Source organism: Cyprinodon tularosa, unplaced genomic scaffold (assembly GCF_016077235.1).
Source record: "Cyprinodon tularosa strain WSP-4 unplaced genomic scaffold, ASM1607723v1 ctg35, whole genome shotgun sequence".
Lineage (NCBI taxonomy): Eukaryota > Metazoa > Chordata > Actinopteri > Cyprinodontiformes > Cyprinodontidae > Cyprinodon > Cyprinodon tularosa.
The window spans coordinates 1,474,766-1,492,668 of NW_024039063.1; the positions used below are offsets into that span (position 1 = coordinate 1,474,766).

The 17,903-nt window shown below is 36.7% G+C and overlaps 1 protein-coding gene across 1 annotated transcript in view; it reads left to right on the forward strand.

Moving 5' to 3' along the window:
• Positions 1 to 17,903, forward strand: part of LOC119789880 (collagen alpha-1(XXIV) chain) — a 110,305-nt gene that overhangs the window by 86,037 nt on the left and 6,365 nt on the right. Inside the window, exons 33-53 of the mRNA XM_038295067.1 lie at positions 1,508 to 1,561; positions 1,675 to 1,728; positions 1,874 to 1,927; positions 4,029 to 4,082; positions 4,425 to 4,532; positions 4,646 to 4,699; positions 5,654 to 5,761; positions 5,966 to 6,019; positions 6,293 to 6,346; positions 6,804 to 6,860; positions 7,602 to 7,655; positions 8,094 to 8,147; positions 8,250 to 8,303; positions 9,867 to 9,920; positions 11,257 to 11,364; positions 12,634 to 12,741; positions 12,847 to 12,954; positions 15,486 to 15,539; positions 15,631 to 15,693; positions 16,397 to 16,450; positions 16,547 to 16,582. Of these exons, the coding sequence (XP_038150995.1) occupies positions 1,508 to 1,561; positions 1,675 to 1,728; positions 1,874 to 1,927; positions 4,029 to 4,082; positions 4,425 to 4,532; positions 4,646 to 4,699; positions 5,654 to 5,761; positions 5,966 to 6,019; positions 6,293 to 6,346; positions 6,804 to 6,860; positions 7,602 to 7,655; positions 8,094 to 8,147; positions 8,250 to 8,303; positions 9,867 to 9,920; positions 11,257 to 11,364; positions 12,634 to 12,741; positions 12,847 to 12,954; positions 15,486 to 15,539; positions 15,631 to 15,693; positions 16,397 to 16,450; positions 16,547 to 16,582 (1,398 nt within the window). The remainder of the gene's footprint in view (positions 1 to 1,507; positions 1,562 to 1,674; positions 1,729 to 1,873; positions 1,928 to 4,028; positions 4,083 to 4,424; positions 4,533 to 4,645; positions 4,700 to 5,653; positions 5,762 to 5,965; positions 6,020 to 6,292; positions 6,347 to 6,803; positions 6,861 to 7,601; positions 7,656 to 8,093; positions 8,148 to 8,249; positions 8,304 to 9,866; positions 9,921 to 11,256; positions 11,365 to 12,633; positions 12,742 to 12,846; positions 12,955 to 15,485; positions 15,540 to 15,630; positions 15,694 to 16,396; positions 16,451 to 16,546; positions 16,583 to 17,903) is intronic.

Sequence of the window (17,903 nt, forward strand, 5' to 3'; positions counted from 1 at the left end):
GCAGTGGGCATTACGAAGCATCAGTTAAAGCTGCAATGCACTCAGAGGCGCCCGGTCTGCATAAAAAGATGCCTTTGATCGCGGTATTAACCTAGCTGCTGTTTAGTGCCCGCACCAAAAAAGAGTAAAGAAAAAGAAAGAAGGAAAAGAAGCGAGAAGGTTAAGGTTATTGGTAGTGTAATGATTCCCCCGGCAGTAGCTGCCACCTGCTCACTGCCAGTGTGACACTGACACAACCTGTGCAAAATCTTCCTGACTGTAGGAAAGTGCAAGATGACAGGAGGAAAGTAGCTGTGTGGAAAAATGAAAATGAAAGATGAATGTACCAAACTTAACAAAAAATGCCGTATTGAATTTTACACGGCTCTTTTAAATGAGCTGGTTTATCCATTCATTCTTTCTGAAATGGAATGTTTATTGTGACTTATCAGTTCAATTCTCTTAACATGATCTTTTTCAAGAAAAGAAACGCAACAAGTTTTCTATGATTTAAAGTTGGTTCCTTTGGGAAAAATAAAGCAAAGATTGTTTTTTGATACATTTTAAAGCTAACCTAAAAAATAAAAAAATAAACCTTCCATATTATATAGGTTAACTTATTGAGATCCAAGATCTCATTTACAAGAGGGATCTGTCTTGATAAAAGCTAACAAAATTACAATATATTATTTGTACTGTGAATGTTAGTGTCCAAAAATTCGCCCATACCCCTAAATCCCTCAATCACTATAAAGAGGGGGGACTATATAGTGGACTTTATAGTGAACTCAGTTAACTGACTGTCGGACAAATGATAACTATTTTTTGCTCCCTGTTGGTCACGTAACTCCGTCTCCCTGCACGTTGCTTGGGCCATTTTTTTGTTCTTTATCGCCTCCAAAAAAATTAATGTTTCATGAGGAGAGATTTCACAATGCATCCCAGGATATATCTGCTCACTACACACCAGTCAACCAGCTTGTCTCTATCTCTAATGACTGCAGATAAAATCTGAAAAATAAAACGCAAACTTCTATAAGTCATAAGGCCTGGAGCATAGGAAAAACCTTATTCATATTCTAGAATCACCAATAAGCACAAATGATAATCTGAAATGTTTTTATAAAAGATAAAGGGTCCAATAATTGTTTCATTGTGTGCTACTTACTTTCCTTTTTATACCTGAATGCTGCCAAACATTATTGGATTAGTCTCTAAATGTTTGATATTCCTGGAAATATACCAACTGCTCAGGGGTATAAAGCGTGTCTTACACAGTCACTGGTATGTTTTAGGGTGGAAACATCCTGAAAGCCTAGAGGCTCTGTTAATTTTATGAGTCTTATCTCATTTTTGGGAAACTGTTCAGCATCTTTTCATAGAAGTTCTCAGTTTTTAAGTTCCTTTTTTTATTTATTTTATTTACGTTATGTGTGTCTGTATGATCTATAAGTTAAAAATGTATTATTAATCAAAATATTTTAAAGATATTAAATTATATTTTTTTACTGGTTTTTCTGTTTCTTAGGGACCTAAAGGGCCCACTGGGGAGCCAGGACCTAGTGGAGAGCAGGGACTTGAAGTATTTTAATTGGATTTTTTATTATTAATCATCAGCCTATTATCAAATGATATTGGCTCAAGTAGACACATTAATATTATGGGGTATTTCCTTTCTTTTTTCAATTCTTTAAGGGTATTCCAGGCAAAGAGGGAGGACCAGGTGCCATTGGAGAGCCAGGTTTAAAGGTCAGGAGAATCTTGCATCATATTTACAGCTAAAACTGATAAATGCAAAACATTCCCATTTGAAGAGCAAATTTTGTTCGCTCTTAAGAAAACATTGAGTCTAACTAAAAAAATATATATTTTTTGTGTCTTGTCTTTACTGTAGGGTGACATTGGGCTTCCAGGGGCTGAAGGGGAACAGGGACAGGAGGGAATCCGAGTGAGTGATTGAAATAATATGCTTTTTTTCTTTTTTATGTCTGTTTTTTATATTTCCCCCTCCTGTGTCGGAGTGCACCTTATACAGGACTTCACAAAAGTGAGCACATCCTTGATAATTTTTTAGCTATTTAATTTTATATCACAACACTGAAAAAATGCCATTTTAATACATTGTAAAGTATTTTATGTACATGTAGGTCATATGTTCCCTCAAAAACAGCACGGTTATTAATGTTTGCACATGTGGTTGTGAAAGTAAGTCAACCTTTTTGTTGAAATGTCCACATTGTGCCCTTTGTGTCACAATTTTGTGCTGCAGTCTTTACTCTCCTGAGCATCAAGTTCACTAGAGCTTCACAGTTCGCCGCTGGAATTATCTGTACATAATCAACTGATGACATGGATTCTTGAAAAAAAGTCTTCTTTATAGTGGAAAAACTTTCATGCCTGGAACTTAATGTCATCTTGTAAATGCTCCTATGTATGCATAATGTCAATAAATAAATACGTATTCTGGTTTCAAAGCCGGTGGATGTTTATGGAGAGAATTTTGTTTCAAAATAGATTTGCATTTGTAATGTGAGACTAGTCTTTTTTGGAAATGGTAAAAAAAACTTTTGTTCATAAATGGTAAATGGCCTGTACTTATATAGCGCTTTTTCTGATGGTGGCAAACTACATTGTAGCCTCAGCTTCCCTGGGTTTCACTGACAGAAGGGAGGCAGCCGTACATTGGGGCCACCAGTCCCTCCAACCACCATCATTACTCAGTGCCAGAGAAGTGTCTTGCCCAAGGACACAATGGCACTGAAACCCAGAGCTGGGGCTTGAACCCTGCTGGGCAAACTCCTTCTTCCTACTCCACTATCGGCCCCGTAACTTCAAGAATAATAGAGAGTACATATATTTCTTTTAACTAAGGGTTGCTGATGTATCCCCTTTTCCACAGAAAATCATCTTTGTCAGTTCGGCAGATGTATAGAACAAAATCCAGTGGAAAGAAAATGCTAGAATCCAAATAAAACTCAAATGGCCGAGCTTTCCACCAACATTTAAACGCACCATGTACACACAAATCTGGGAGCTCTCGAAAAGGATGAAATGTGTTTTAAAAACATTTTTGCACTCGCAACCGGATGTGAGTGTGTTATGTGATTTGTGTACATGAATTTAACGGTTTATATATGTAGGAACGTTTTGAATTCGGAAATATCAGATTTGTGTGTGTATTTTTATTTTGTATTTATAAATTCATCATGTTTATGTTTTTGAACATACATTTACAAGTTTATCAGGTTATACATGAAATGTCATTAACACAATACAAAAAAATTGCAAATCCAGGTTTACAGAGACAAATCTATTTTAAAACTAAATTCTCTCCATGTTAGAGATGTGATGAGATCTGCATTGGGCTGTAAAGGTCTAGTTGTTGACTAATTACAGACTAAAGATCCTGAAGGGAAGTCCACATAAAAAAAAAAAAAAACGTTTCAGTTTATGTGCCATGATGCTCACAACCCTAACAGGAAATTATTGCAGAATTTATTTACAGTAACTGGAAGTAGAGTCAAAAATGAAGGAGCACTTAAAGCTATTGACAGTATTACCTGGTGTAAGATAGTACATATATCTGCCCTGACTAGTTCCTTTAAAATCAATGTTGATTCTGTTCATGTTCACCCTTTATTGTTATTGTGGCATTATAATTAATTATTTTGTACTTCTTCTCGTTTGGCTCTCTCCCTGTCATTTGTATGGAATGGCACCTACTGTCTCTACTGCTCAACATGTAAAAAAATATCAATTCAATTCAGTTTATTTATATAGGGGGAATTCACAACACATGTATACATAAGGCACTTTACAGAGACAATTAATCCAGATCATAGTCAAATTTATTCAAAGTTTTCTATTCAAGGAAAACCATCTGCATCGACTCATTGACTTAATAGCAAATCCTCACACCAAGCATGCTTGTAGAATATCAGAATTAGATTTTTGCATTGTAGCTGATTAAGGGAAAACATTTCTTTTAAAAAAGGGTTCTTGATTTAGATCGGTGAAGCACATTTTGATTTACTGTGCTTTGTTTACAGGGTCCACCCGGTCGCCCAGGAGAAGATGGCCCTCAGGGGAAAGGTGGAATAAAGGTAATTAAAAAAAAGTTGTTTTGAAGTTTTTTTATGCTACTATGAGTAGAAACAGTATTAATACTAAAATTATTGTTTTAGATTTTTAAGATTGTTTGAGATTTTATTTAAGCATATTCCAAGACCAAAAGCTATATGAAAGTAAGTTTCTCCATCCATCCATCCATCCATCCATCCATCCATCCATCCATCCATCCATCCATCCATCCATCCATCCATCCATCCATCCATCCATCCATCCATCCATCCAAAATAGAACAAAAAAAAATCTAGAAATTAGGAATCTTTGTTTTTTCACCGAGTATTTGGTTTACTCATATTTTTTATGTTTTTTTATTTTAGGGTGAACCCGGTGAGCGTGGGCCCTTTGGGGAGCCGGGGGAAAAAGGACAAGAAGGAGATTCTGGTCCTCAAGGAGCAGCAGGAATACCTGGAAAGCAGGGCTTTCGGGTAAGTTTTATTTTAATGTTTTGTTTTGGGTTTTTAATGGTCTACCAAGGTTTGCGATCAAATAAATATAAAAGAATGTTCAAATGTTTTATTTTATTAATTTTACTTTATAGGGACCAGAAGGAAAACTCGGTCCTCCAGGGAACAGGGGACGCCATGGAAAGAAGGTTAGGGCCATATGTAACTTTATTTAAAGTATAACTTACTGTAAAATCAAACTATTTTTGCAGATTAACTGCATAAACTGGGTTATATTAACCTTACTGCTGTTTTTATTTAAAATTTTCATATGAACCTGTTTAGTTCTGCAATATTTGTCTGAAAACTGTCTCAGTGCTGCACTGGTAAGGTGCAATACCTGCTATTGCAGTTGAATTTTCCTATTGGTTCAAATTGGTACCTTGCAGCCTCCAGTTTTCTACCAGAAGAGACATGTTTTTTGCTTCATCCACCATCTTATAAATGCAGAAACCCATTTTTTCTGTCCTTGCAAATGAAGACCATACCCTCTGCATACCATACTAATGCCATCACAGTGTTTCATTCTTTAGAGAGTACACTCAGAGTTATGTGCAATAGTGTTTGTATTCCAAAAAAAGTTAAAAAACAAACCACTGGACTTTGTTTCCAAGTTTGAAGATGTTTGGCTTCCCATCCAAGAAGCCTTTTCAATTAATATGCAAGAGATAGCATTGATTTGCTTTATACAGTACCCCAACAAAGCCTTGTTTTTTCTTAGACAACATGCAAATTGAAACGGACATGCTCTTCAGTTCACTTTTCACGTTTCACTGAACTTTTTTGGAATGACTATGACCTGGATGACTGAGAATCTTCACCAGCATTAGTTTTTGTAATATAAAGGGTATTGACAAGAGGCTCTAATCAGTCTTATCTGAGTAGAGCATCATCTTCAATATAATTGTGATGTCCTTTTTTTAGAATCTAACCCTGCATCAATTTATTTTATCCTCAATAAAATGAGAAAAAGCTCAAGGGGTATGAATCACTTTACTGCTGTATGAAAAAAAGGTGTCTGTGTTCAGAGGAAGAGCTTCTTTTTTATTCCATCCTGTTTCATTTTTGTTCCTACCATGAACTGAGTCTTTGGATCTTTGCAGGGGGAGATGGGTCCTCCTGGTCTTGTTGGTGAGATCGGTTCTCGTGGGGACATCGGCCAACCAGGCGAGCCAGGGCTGAAAGGTGCCCGGGGAACTCGAGGGCCACCCGTTAGTTCCTATTTTCTTCTGTTTTACTTCTTACTTTGGATTGCCTTAATGTCAAATTGAATTATTAAGAGAATTCATTAATAAGGGAAACAATATCCCAGGATCTGTGTGAAAAGTAGAAAAAAATTAATTGATTAATTGGATTGTCATTATAGTTAAATGAAATAAAAGAGAAGTTTCAATCATGTCAATCATTTTTTGCAGGGTCGACCAGGAGCCATGGGGGTTGAAGGACAGCCTGGACTGCCAGGATATCCAGTACATTTTTCCACGTTTGTTATATAAGAGAACTTGTTTTCAAATTCATTATTTTTACAGATAACATGCTGTAATAATAAAAACACTATTCAGCCATTGCATTATTTTTAGCTGAGAATACAAGTCCTGAAATGATAACATTTATGTTTTTTTTTATTAGATAGAGTATTTTTTTTATATGGAACAGCTAGTGTTAATATTTTGTCAGCTTTTTACAATTTTAGTTTTGAATGATCTTCAGATTATGTATAAAAATAACTTTTGCCTCTTTAGGGGCACCCTGGCAAACCTGGTCCGATTGGACCACCAGGACCCAAAGGTGAAAAGGTAATATGATTTAAATAAGCCTTCTTAATGAAAATGCATGAGTCAAAAATTTGGAGTTTTTTATTCAAACAGTTTCTCTTTATTACCACTGCCGGAAAATTCTTTGAGACTGCAGGTGACGACCTTTTTTTACAAGAGAACACCTTGAGTCTACTAGGCCGTTACCAAATCAAAGGGGTTCTATTTTAACGAATTTAAAATAGAAAAGATCTTTGAAATTATTAAACATATTTTTATTATTTGCTCGATAATCCTTTATAAATTTGCACTGTGTAGTTTTAAAATATAAAAGGAAAAGCACCTGAACGACAAAAGTGTGTCCAAACTTTTGACTATTTAAGCTTTTTTTTTATATTAAAAGTGCTTTCTATAAATGTTGCTTTAAATTGTTGTATTGATTGCTTGGCTGAACTAGATCAATGCATATTTCATATTGTGTTCTTTGGATGCATCCCAGGGCTATCCTGGCGAGGACAATACGACTCCAGGACCACCAGGGCCCTTAGGTGAACCAGTAGGTCTTGCTTTCCTTCAAACTCTGCAATTCTTTTTTTAATGCCATATAAAAAAAAGGTTTTACGCAATAAAGTTTTTTTTTTTTTTTTGCTTGAGAAGAGAATGTTTTTTTGTTTATTTTTGCGTTGCATTGCATTCATTGTTCCTGGCATTGACTGCTACAATCTTTTAGAAAATCCATCTTCATTTGACAACAGCAAATTGTCAATACAAGGCCTCTCACCACAATTCTTAGACTAGCATTGAAAGGGTACTATATTACACATTAGAGGGACTTGAGCGTAAACATGTTTTATATCACTGGAATTACGATTATAATATATTTCTAAGATTGAACATAAGTGATCTCACAATGGAGAAATTTATTTCTGCATTTAAACCATCCCCTTGGGGAGCAGTGGGCTGCCATTGTGCAGCCCCTGGGGGAGCACATTGGAGGTAGTGGGATTCGAACCGAGTACTTGCAACCTTCTCAGAGCATAAGCACACTGCTCTAACCCACTAGACCAACACTCCCCAAACTATAAGAGCCTTACTATGCGATTGATAAACAGTGGCCTTATTTTCTAGGATTTAAAGTTTGGACTGTTAGTATTAAAGTTGGAATCCCTTTTTTATTAAAGCTAGAAAAAATGCATATATAAGAAATACGTTTTAATTTTAAGTAGCGATACAACACAGGAAAAGCAAGCCTTTATCTTTCACAGACTTTTATATGCTTGCATTAATGTTTACTCAGGGGCCTCCAGGAGAGCGTGGAGAACGCGGAGAGCCAGGAGACGAAGGATACATGGTAGGTAAAACCATGAAAACAATGTATTTCATGCTGTGATTCAGAGTATATGGCAGGGCTAACGCAAACAGTAAAACATTTTTTTGCCTTTTATTTCCATTGGAAGGTTTGCACATTAAATTCAAGCATGAAAGTCCATTGAGAAACTTTGTTTCATGAATTATTGAATTTGAATAGATTTTGAACATGTTACCACTGGTTCTTTATGCTGCAAGGTAATAGCGGAAACCTAAGTTTAACAAAGTTTAGAGTTTGGAATAATATTTTCTGAGTAATATTTAACATGTTATTACAGATGTTTTTTTTTTTAGTTTTTCAAACATTTTCCTAAGATTTATTAGAATTACTTCTGCAGTTACCACAGTTGTCTTACTGTACTACTAGAAAGTAGTTAAAAAAGTTAAAAAAGCTTATAGTTGTTTAACTTCTGTTTTTCAGGGTCACATTGGTATTTCTGGAGCTCGAGGAAGAGTAGGACCACCAGGTCCGCCGGTGAGTCAACAAACTCCTCCGTTTTAAATTCCCTCTTTATATTATCACATGAAGATAACATTTTTGCTTTCTTGTATGTGTTTTTGTTCTTGCACGGTGAAGGGACAACCTGGTCAGCCTGGAGAAGCTGGTGTTAAAGGAGAAAAAGGACCTCCAGTGAGTCATTACACAAACGCCTCTTAGCTACAAATTAAAAGCGTAACATTTCTAACACGAAAATAAACAACATGAATATGAAATGAAAAACTGTTTTCCAAGTCACACAATAGTATTGAATAAGCAGTTATAGTAGGTGACTGTTGCTTGCCACAAAAAAAGTACAGTTTGATTTTTTTTTTTTTTTTTTTTTTTTAGTTTTTAGGTTGCGTTCATCAGTTTTTTCTAAAGGTCTTACCAGCTTAAATAGATATTAGACTGATTGTGGCTCATTAACATTTTACCATATTCCGAGGATGTCAATAATTTTTTATAAAGTGGTTATGGTTAAGATCTGCATTTAACAGCATCCAATTTGCTGGCATAGGATCAGATTAAACTTCATTATCCAAATTTGATGAACAAGAAAGAATACTCTTCCAAACAAAAACAAAAAAAGTCAATGTGTAAAAACAAAAATGTAAATGATAGGCAATAGTATGGGACTACATGTTGGATCATCCATTCACTCATCTCAAACAAAGGAAAATCAAATAGATTTTCCATCATAAAGCATTTATGATCTGGAGCATAGTATGCTTATTCTTGCTCTGCTTTAATGTTTAAACTTCCCCTGAAACTAGTTATGATTTTTTCGTTTGATGCCCAAAGGGTTACTTGAGTCTAATCACCAACCTTTTCCTCAGCGCTTCACAACTTCCTTGTTCTCTAATTGCAAAATATTTTTCTTGGGTTAAAAAAAACAAAACAGTTAAAACTGTTATTATTTTTCCATCATGTTGCATAGACACTTTCTATAAACGTTGGCTTTGGATGTTTACTACTCCACATGTAACATAGTTGGCGTCAATAAGAATCTAGATTGCGTAACGAATTATACCAGTTTACTTGTTACATTTTCCTTTTGGCTTTGGGGCAGTCTGAGGTTTTGCTCCATGTTTTTAGAGACAACATCTGCAGCCATCTGTTAGTACTCCTCATAGTTTAGTCTAACATAAAATGCTTGAGACTTTTTCTGGTGTTTATACTGTTTCAAATTAACGGCTTTGGTTGACTACATATGTTAGAAACCTCTTAAGCTATAAACAGCAAGATTAGACGTACTCATAATCATGTCTTGTAATAGTGGGATATTTCTGTGGCATGTGTTGGTACTCAAACCTCATATGCGTTTGTTTCATTTAACCAAATGCAATCTGAGAGGACTGGCCCCCATCGCAACCCTGACAAAGGGTTGGTTGGTTGGTTGGTTGGTTGGTTGGTTGGTTGGTTGGTTGGTTGGTTGGTTGGTTGGTTGGTTGGTTGGTTGGTTGGTTGGTTGGTTGGTTGGATGGATGGATGGATGGATGGATGGATGGATGGATGGATGGATGGATGGATGGATGGATGGATGGATGGATGGATGGGCAATCTGAGAGAAGGAATCCTTTACAGATGTTTATTCCATCTTTGAATAAAATGAGTTGGTTGACAGACTTGTAATCAACAATAACTTTGTGGAGATTCACAAATATTTTCTGAAATGTCCTTTGTGCCTTACTTTTCCTTTTATTTGTGTTGTAGGGCTCAGCTGGAAGGAAAGGAGCGAGGGGCCTGAATGGAGCTCCTGGTGCTGAAGTAAGAGTCACATTAGATGGTTTACAGATTTACTTAAGTGTTTACAAGAAAATAATTTAACTATTGATGTTGAAAAAGGAGACTCTGCATACTTTTACTCGTCTAGGAGGTATTTATCTATATAAATTGCTCATACCTTTGTAAATCAGAAACTCCTCAATGTAGCTACTTAGAAATAATTGAGAAAGGTAACTCCCACCTTGCCTGAAGTAAGGTACTTTTTTTGTAGAATTAAGCCTAAATTGACTTTGCCTGTTTCAAAAGCATATTTCCATGTAATAATACTTTCCACTCTGTCAAAAAGCTGGTCTGTCTTACCAATAAATCAAACACAAATTGACTTTTTCCACTAAAGCATGGAATGAGATCCTGTAGCATAGTGTTTCTCAACCTTCTTTGACTTGCAACAACTATTGAACAGTTCTCGTTTGACTCAGCTTTGGAATCAGTTTTGGAAGAATTAGACTTGGGTTTTTGGGAAATGTCAGCAGGATGAGGCTCTACGCTCATTCATTTTTGAGAAGGACGTATTCGCCGTTTTACTGACAGGCTGTTTGTTTACACTCCCACACCAGCTTTCTGTCGCGCATACTATTGGCACACACAGCGGCCAATAGGCAAAGACAACGGGTTGTTCTCATCAACAATCTTAGGATGTCTCATTCATTGGGGCCAGACTAAATTACACATTTCATCTCAAACTTAGTCTGTTTTATCAGGCTACACAAAAGCTGGATCGCAAATAATTTGCAGTATATTGCCTAATATATGAAGATCTCACTTCACAACATCCATGTATACATTCTTAGCCAAAAAAAAAAAAAATGTCTATTTTGGGGTGATGACTGAAATAAATATAAAAGGAAATGAAAGTTGTCCTTCTCCTGATCTGGTTTCTGACAACTGTGTTCATTTGTGTTGTGGAACCTGCTGGAAAAACAGTATCCATATTGAGTACCTGAATAAAAAGGAATAAATAAATAAATCGATAGATTTATTAAATCAGTTCCCTGGCATATGCAGAAGCCTTTGTATAGGCTGCAATCTTTTTTTTTTTTTGAAAAACCCAAATATCCAGAATGCCAAAAAAACAACTGGAAGTCAGAAATGATGTTCCGTCACAGTTTATATATTTGACTCAGCATCATCCAAAGATACTGTTAATCCAAAATAGCTTTTTGCTTGAGATATTGAAAATTTTTATTGAACAGTTTTAAAGCAAGGGCTATTAGATAAATTAGAGATATCAATAATGAGAAATAATGCACTTTTTGTGACACAGTCTTGCAAAAGCCATGAACCTGAAATAACATCAAAGGATGATATCATTCTCCAGGGCCCAGCTGGTTTACCAGGACTTAGGGGACTTAAGGGTTATCCTGGGCCAGATGGCCCGCCAGGACTGATGGGGTTACAAGGCCTACCAGGAAAACAAGGAAAACAGGTAACAGAGGCATTTTTTTAATATTTTTTTATATGGTTTTGCACTGTATGTGTTTTAGATTTCAGAACAACTGCAACCTGAGAGGACTGATAGCAATGTTGCTCGCATTTAGGCATATTTATCTGCATGTTTTTATACAGTGTGCGAAATACCTATCAATATTTGGGGGGGGTCCCCATCTCCCGATTGTTGCGCAATACCAATATACATTTTTTCAATATGCAGTAGGCCTATAACATTTTAAAGTCAAAGTCAGCTTTAATGTCAATTCTTCAGATTCACCAGACATACAAGGACTGGAGAGGACGTTTCTCATTCACCAACAGTGAAACAGATAAAGTGCACAGGCACAACAGATAATATCAGTTCCTAATACTAAAATTTAAACATTCAATTTCACAATAAAATTTAAAATGTACAATAATATAAAATATGCAATACTTATGCTAGTGCAAAAAGGCAGATGGTAATGGCAGCAGAAAAATTATTATTATTATTACCAATTATGTAAGATATAGCATTTGTAACAGTAACAGTGCAAATAAATATAAATAAATATAGTATTAATAGTAGTGCAGGAGACAGTTTGTCCAGAGTGATTTTTTTTTTGAGAGGGGCTCAGCTTCCTGACAGCTTGGTGGATGAAGTTTTCTGTGAATCTGGTGGAGCGGGCAAAAGCCTGAATAGACAGTCAGTCTATGAAAACACACACATGCACAAAGACTGTCTGTCTCGTCTGTCTGTCTCTCTCTTTCATGCACGCACATGTCCTGCGTGTCCAGGTCCATTGAGATCCACAAACAGGAGTGAAGACCTGCTGTCTTCATGCAATCTGTTCCGCGTTGCCCGTGTCATTCAACTGCGGAAAAGTGCATGGCTAATTTGCATACGCGAGCAGGATTGACTGGCTCCACTCGGCAAAAAACAGAACATATTTGTGAATAAAGGTTTTGAATTTTAATACTGCACATGTTGAGCTTAAAAACATTTTAGTGACCATTAGTGACAAAAAAATATTTTATTTTAAATTTTTTTGACATAATTTAAGACCCGCTTTAAATTTTGCTTTTGAGGCTTTCAGGGGGTCTCATGGGTTAATCGGGGGGTCGAGCCCCCCCCCGGACCCCCTGTATTTCGCACTCTGTTTTTACACAAGTTGAGTTTTGAAATACATAGATAAATCAGACAAAGACACATACATATAAAGTTCAAAACAGATTTTGTTTCGGTTTTTCAGTATGATTTGTTTCCCCTCTTCTACACCTATAGGGTCAGAGAGGCTTGCTGGGAGAAGAGGGGCCTGCTGGACGTCCAGGTCCCAGGGGAGAAATCGGACTGCCTGGAGTACCTGGAGAAAGAGGACCATCTGGTCTGAAGGTAAAATAAAAATAAGATGGAAAAAATAATAATAATTAATTTGAAGTTGAAATTGTATTTAAAATTGACACTGTTTGAAATAAATTACATCTAATGATGATTTAGGGAGAACTTGGCCTGCCTGGAGAAAGGGGAGTTCCTGGAAACAAAGGGATGAAGGGGGCTGGAGGTGACCAAGGCAAGAAAGGTGATCCAGGACCTAAAGGGCAGCCAGTGAGTGCATCATTATTCCTTTTTGCCCTCTTATGTGTTTATACTTGCATGATAGCCATTTAGATGTCAAGAATATCTGTTATTTAAGGATGCCAATAGTGGACGCAAAAAGCAAAAGTAATTAGAAAAGTAAATAGGGTTATTCTTTAAAGATACAACAAAATAAAATATATCAAGGCACAAACCTTTTGAAAGCCAAGATTAAAAAAACCCACAAAAAAACAAGTTAGCACCTTAAAGTAACAGTGTGTAATTTTGGGCAAACTCTAATGATCAGACCACCCTGCCTCTCCCTTCCTTTTTAAATTAAAATGGTAGACAGAGAAAATAATGTTGGCAAAGGATGAAGCAGGGAACTCCCTTAAGAGATTTGTGAGTGGCTTTTAAGAAATAAATGTTAAAGGTATAGAAGACGATATTTTATTTCCGGTTTGATCATCTAAATAAGTGGTCCTGGTAATTGTCAATCTTTTTTTCCCCCTTTTCTTTCATTACACTGTCACAAGTACAGAGCAACGAAATGATCTCTCTTCATTTAGCCCATCCCCTTAGGAAGCAGTGGGCTGCCACTGTGCGGCACCAAGGGAGCAGTTTGGGTTAAGGGTCTTTGCTCAGGGACCCAGGGTGGCAGTCTGTGGAAGTGGGGCTTGAACTCAGAACCTCTGCATTCCAAGTGCAATGCCCTCGTCCCTTTAACTATCTTTTCTGTGCATGTGCACTTTCGGGCGTAAATCAGTGGGGAGCTATGGTTTCAGACGGTCATTGAGGCTCACCTTTTTCATCGTGGTTCTTTGAAAATGATGGAGGGTTGTGAGAGAAAAAGTATCTACAAAGTGTATGAGAAGAAGAGAAAGGCCTCAGAAGAGGTAGATATATCCCGGAATGCTTTGTGCTGTCCCACTGTCGCTATAGCACCTAAAAACAAAGATGGAGCAGGCACTGTGCAGTGGAGAATGAGTTGCGTTACCAGCGGGGAGTAAAATTCAGTGATCATCTGTCTGAACAGTCAGTTATCTGAGTTCACTATAAAGTTCATTATATAGTCCCCACTCTATATAGCGATTGAGGGATTTAGGGGTTAGCACAGACGTTCGAGGCACAGTAAGCTTGTATCAGCTATGAGAACAGCAACTTTTCAACAGAGTGTGCATGAGGAGAGATGAACTTGTGCATGCTCTCTCACGCCTTTAATAGGCGTTCCCTCTCTGGAGCAGGTACAGGGTTTTGCATGTAGTGGAGAGGGTGGGTCTTTAAAAAAATTCATCTTTCTCCCTGAGCTAGCTGTAGTAAGCTGCCACCTCAACTTCTGTGGTTCCTTAGTCACAGAGGGAAGCATAGCTACTGCTAATACTTTGTCAGTTCTGTGCTGCCGTAGCGCAAAGATGTCTGCCTCCTCAAATGGGAATCGACCCCTATGTAATTATTGATAGCCATTCTTATTCTAAGAGTAATAAAACTAAACATGCATATGGATATGGATTTCTGTCAGTAAATCCCTGTAATTGTTTCACACTGTACCTTTAAGACAGTTTTAGGAGGTAAAACCAAGCAAAACAAAAGGAAAAAACCAAGTCAACTAAAATACTTTATGTAGATTAATAATTTCTTCCTGAAAGTTGAAAATGTGTTACAGTTTTAGGTTCATATCCTTACAGGGAGAAAATACAAATCAAAAACAAATCCCAAGCTCACAAAAATAAAGAACAGAAGAAATGTGATCTGAATAATAATTTTAACAGCAAAATCCACCAAACATACCACATTCATTTGGTCAAAATGATACCATCCGTGGAATGTTCTTGTTGAGCTGGATTATAAGAATGTTTCTCTCCTTCAACTTCTCTCCAAAAATAGCTTCAGGGTATATGTAACTGATATTCATTTGGGTAAAATATCTGTGCCTGATGTGTTTCCAGCCTGGGTACAGCAACAAATAATTAGGACCAGACCTGAAATGGAAACATTCCATCTGGAAAGTTATGTAAGAGCTTCCTGCTCCAACGTGCTTAAAAAAAAAAGAGGTGCTTTAATTATGTAACCTTTCCTTAAAAGGGGGAGAGAGAAGAAATAATATTCAGTCCCTAACACCACTCTTTTGAATCGCTATCTCCAGTAACATTTCTGAAACAGAGGGAAGTCCTGTGCCCCTGGGCTAGATTCCTTACCACCTCTTAGTGAATGTAGTTTCCCAGCCAACAGTGCTGGTTTGGAAATGGAGCTGTCCAAAGGATGTGAAATAGTCTCTGTACAAACATGCCGGTTGAAACACCTGGAAAGCAGACAGTCCTCAGACACAGAAAAAGACGCAGACATTCCTCCTGAAAGAATGTGTCTTGAATCCTGTGTGAGTTTGTGTTTCATCATTCTGACCCAGTCGCAAAAGACATGAAGACTACTGCTATTTGCAAGATATTGTATGTGAGAAACACATTGAAGAATAAACAAAAAGACACAAACTCATAAACATTATCCATGTTCTTGCTTCTTTCATATTCATGTTTGAAGTCATAATAACAACACTGTATCTCTAGGGAGAGCCTGGAGATTTGGGAATGATTGGTTTACACGGCTTTCCTGGACTCAAAGTAAGAAACATTTCAGTTGTGCGATAAAAGCATATTATGAAAAATAAAGTTCGAAAAACATGTATGTTATTTGTATTTTTTCTGTAAACAGGGCCCGGACGGTGACTTGGGAATGAGAGGCATCCCTGGCCCTAAAGGTCCTGCGGGTTCCTTGGTAAGTTATAATAATATATGAATTTTGAGTCTTCTGTTAATTTGATACAATATCAATACTTGTTTGTGAAATAAGTAGGGCTGCTTTTTCAAATGTAGTTTTAAATGATCAGTGTCATACCCCTACTGAACTAAAAAAAAAACATTGATATATTTTGTTAAAGTATTGTTGTCACCCAATGCAACCTCTGCTTCTTGCTTGTTATTTTTCAGATGTGTGTCAGGATTTACTGTCAGCCAACTATTTCAACAAAATATTGTTTTATTATTTGATTTGTGTAATGTAATTTGCAATTAAACAATGACATTTATAGCTAAACTTATGAAGAAGCACAGCTTGTTTTGTGGTTTTGGTTTGCAGACAGTAACCTGGAACTGCACAGAAAATTGTCACAATCTAATTTTCAATTAGACGTATCAAAAGAGAGAGTAGACATGGCAGCTCTGATGGCCCACAGTAACATGCTTATTTTACTGTGTAAGACTGTCTGAGTCTTACACAGTAAAATTGGCAGAAGCCGCTGCACAAACTACACCACTGACCATCACCAGCATTCAAACCAAAGGAAGTGTCTTGCCCAAGGACACACCAACCAAGACAGACAAAGCAGGGGTTGAAACGGAAAATAAACAGTTTCAGGAAAAACTTATATTGCCCCAATATCTGTTAGTGTTTATGTACATTTTCTCTTTCCATCTTTCAGGGATTTGCTGGACCTGTAGGCCCTGAGGGAATGATTGGTCCATTCGGCAAACCTGTATGTTTTAACTTCCATAAAGTCATTGCTACACATGTTAAGCATTGTGTATTTTGAAAGGTGTGTTATTGAGCTATCTTGTTTGTGCTGCTTTAGGGCCCAAGGGGTCCAAAAGGAAACAGTGGAGAAATGGTGAGTATAATGAGATTGTGTCAGTTTCTATATATTTGTAATTTGAAGACAGATAAAAGTAGAGATAGTGGTAGTTCCTATGGCTTTTATAAAGTACACTCGCTAGAATTGTAGCTCTTACTAAATAAACCTCAGTCTCTTAAATACACATTACTTAGGAAATTGCTTGTCCTTTATTTTCTTAGTATTCCACATACTTTAACCACATACTTCTAGCACTGGTAGCCATAGACCCTTTGTATAATGGTACCACCATGCTATATATTTATACATCATTCACTATACTTGGTAAAGTGCTGTTCAAGTAACACTGTATTACCCTTGACCAAAGTATAAATGTCATTTGAGTTATATTAAATGATTTACAGATCAGTGTACAGGAATGTAGTGTGAACCAATGCTCTTTGGGGGCTGCCCTCTTAAGATTTAAACTATGCAGCTTTAAAGGGGCGGATCCATTTCTAAAACTGATATAAAACTTACCTGATCAGACCTGCATGGATCCCTGATGTAGAATTCAATCTAGGGGTGAATATGTCCCTGAATTTAAACTTCTCAATCTGCTGTTCCAAAGTGGTCCGCTATCAGAGTCCAAAGCGCAGAGAAAGACTTTTTTTTGGACATTGCAGTGTGTCCAGTTGCCCTTTAAGTTTCATAGCCTCACTTCGACCACTCCAAATATACTAATTGTCATAAACCGTATTGGCTTAATGGTTTTATGTGTTGCCAACTGGAAATTAGTTGTGCTTGAAGAACAGTGACTATTATTTTTTTTAACCTGTTCTACTTTTTGAATAGCTCCTGCCAGGTCCACTATGGGCTTTTTGCTAAACAACATGATAAATTTTAATTAATTCAAGGGGAATTTTTGTCAGATGATCTCAATTTAGAAACCTGTTTTCCAACAGGAAAGTGATTGCAAACACACATAAAATCAAAACAAACAGATTATCAAACATTTGCATCTCTCATAAACCATTAGACTGGTTTTATTCGTACCTTAGAGGTCACAGTCACTCTGGCCAACTCAAGTTATTCAGTTTTTTCTCAAATTCTGCCTCAGTACCTTTAGGAGTAGAGCTTTCTCTCATTTTGTCTCTCATTGGACATCCATAATATTGACTCTACATTTGTTTCAATCCAAATTCGAAAAACTCATTTTCAAGTCTGTTTTTTGTGATTTTAAACATTTATTGATGATGTTTTGCTTTTTTGTTGTGGTTTTTACCTCATTTTTAAAGTGACCTTGTGTTTTTGGAGATGTGTTTCTAAATAAAGTGTATTGTTATTATTATTATTACTCATCAAAACGGGTTTAGTG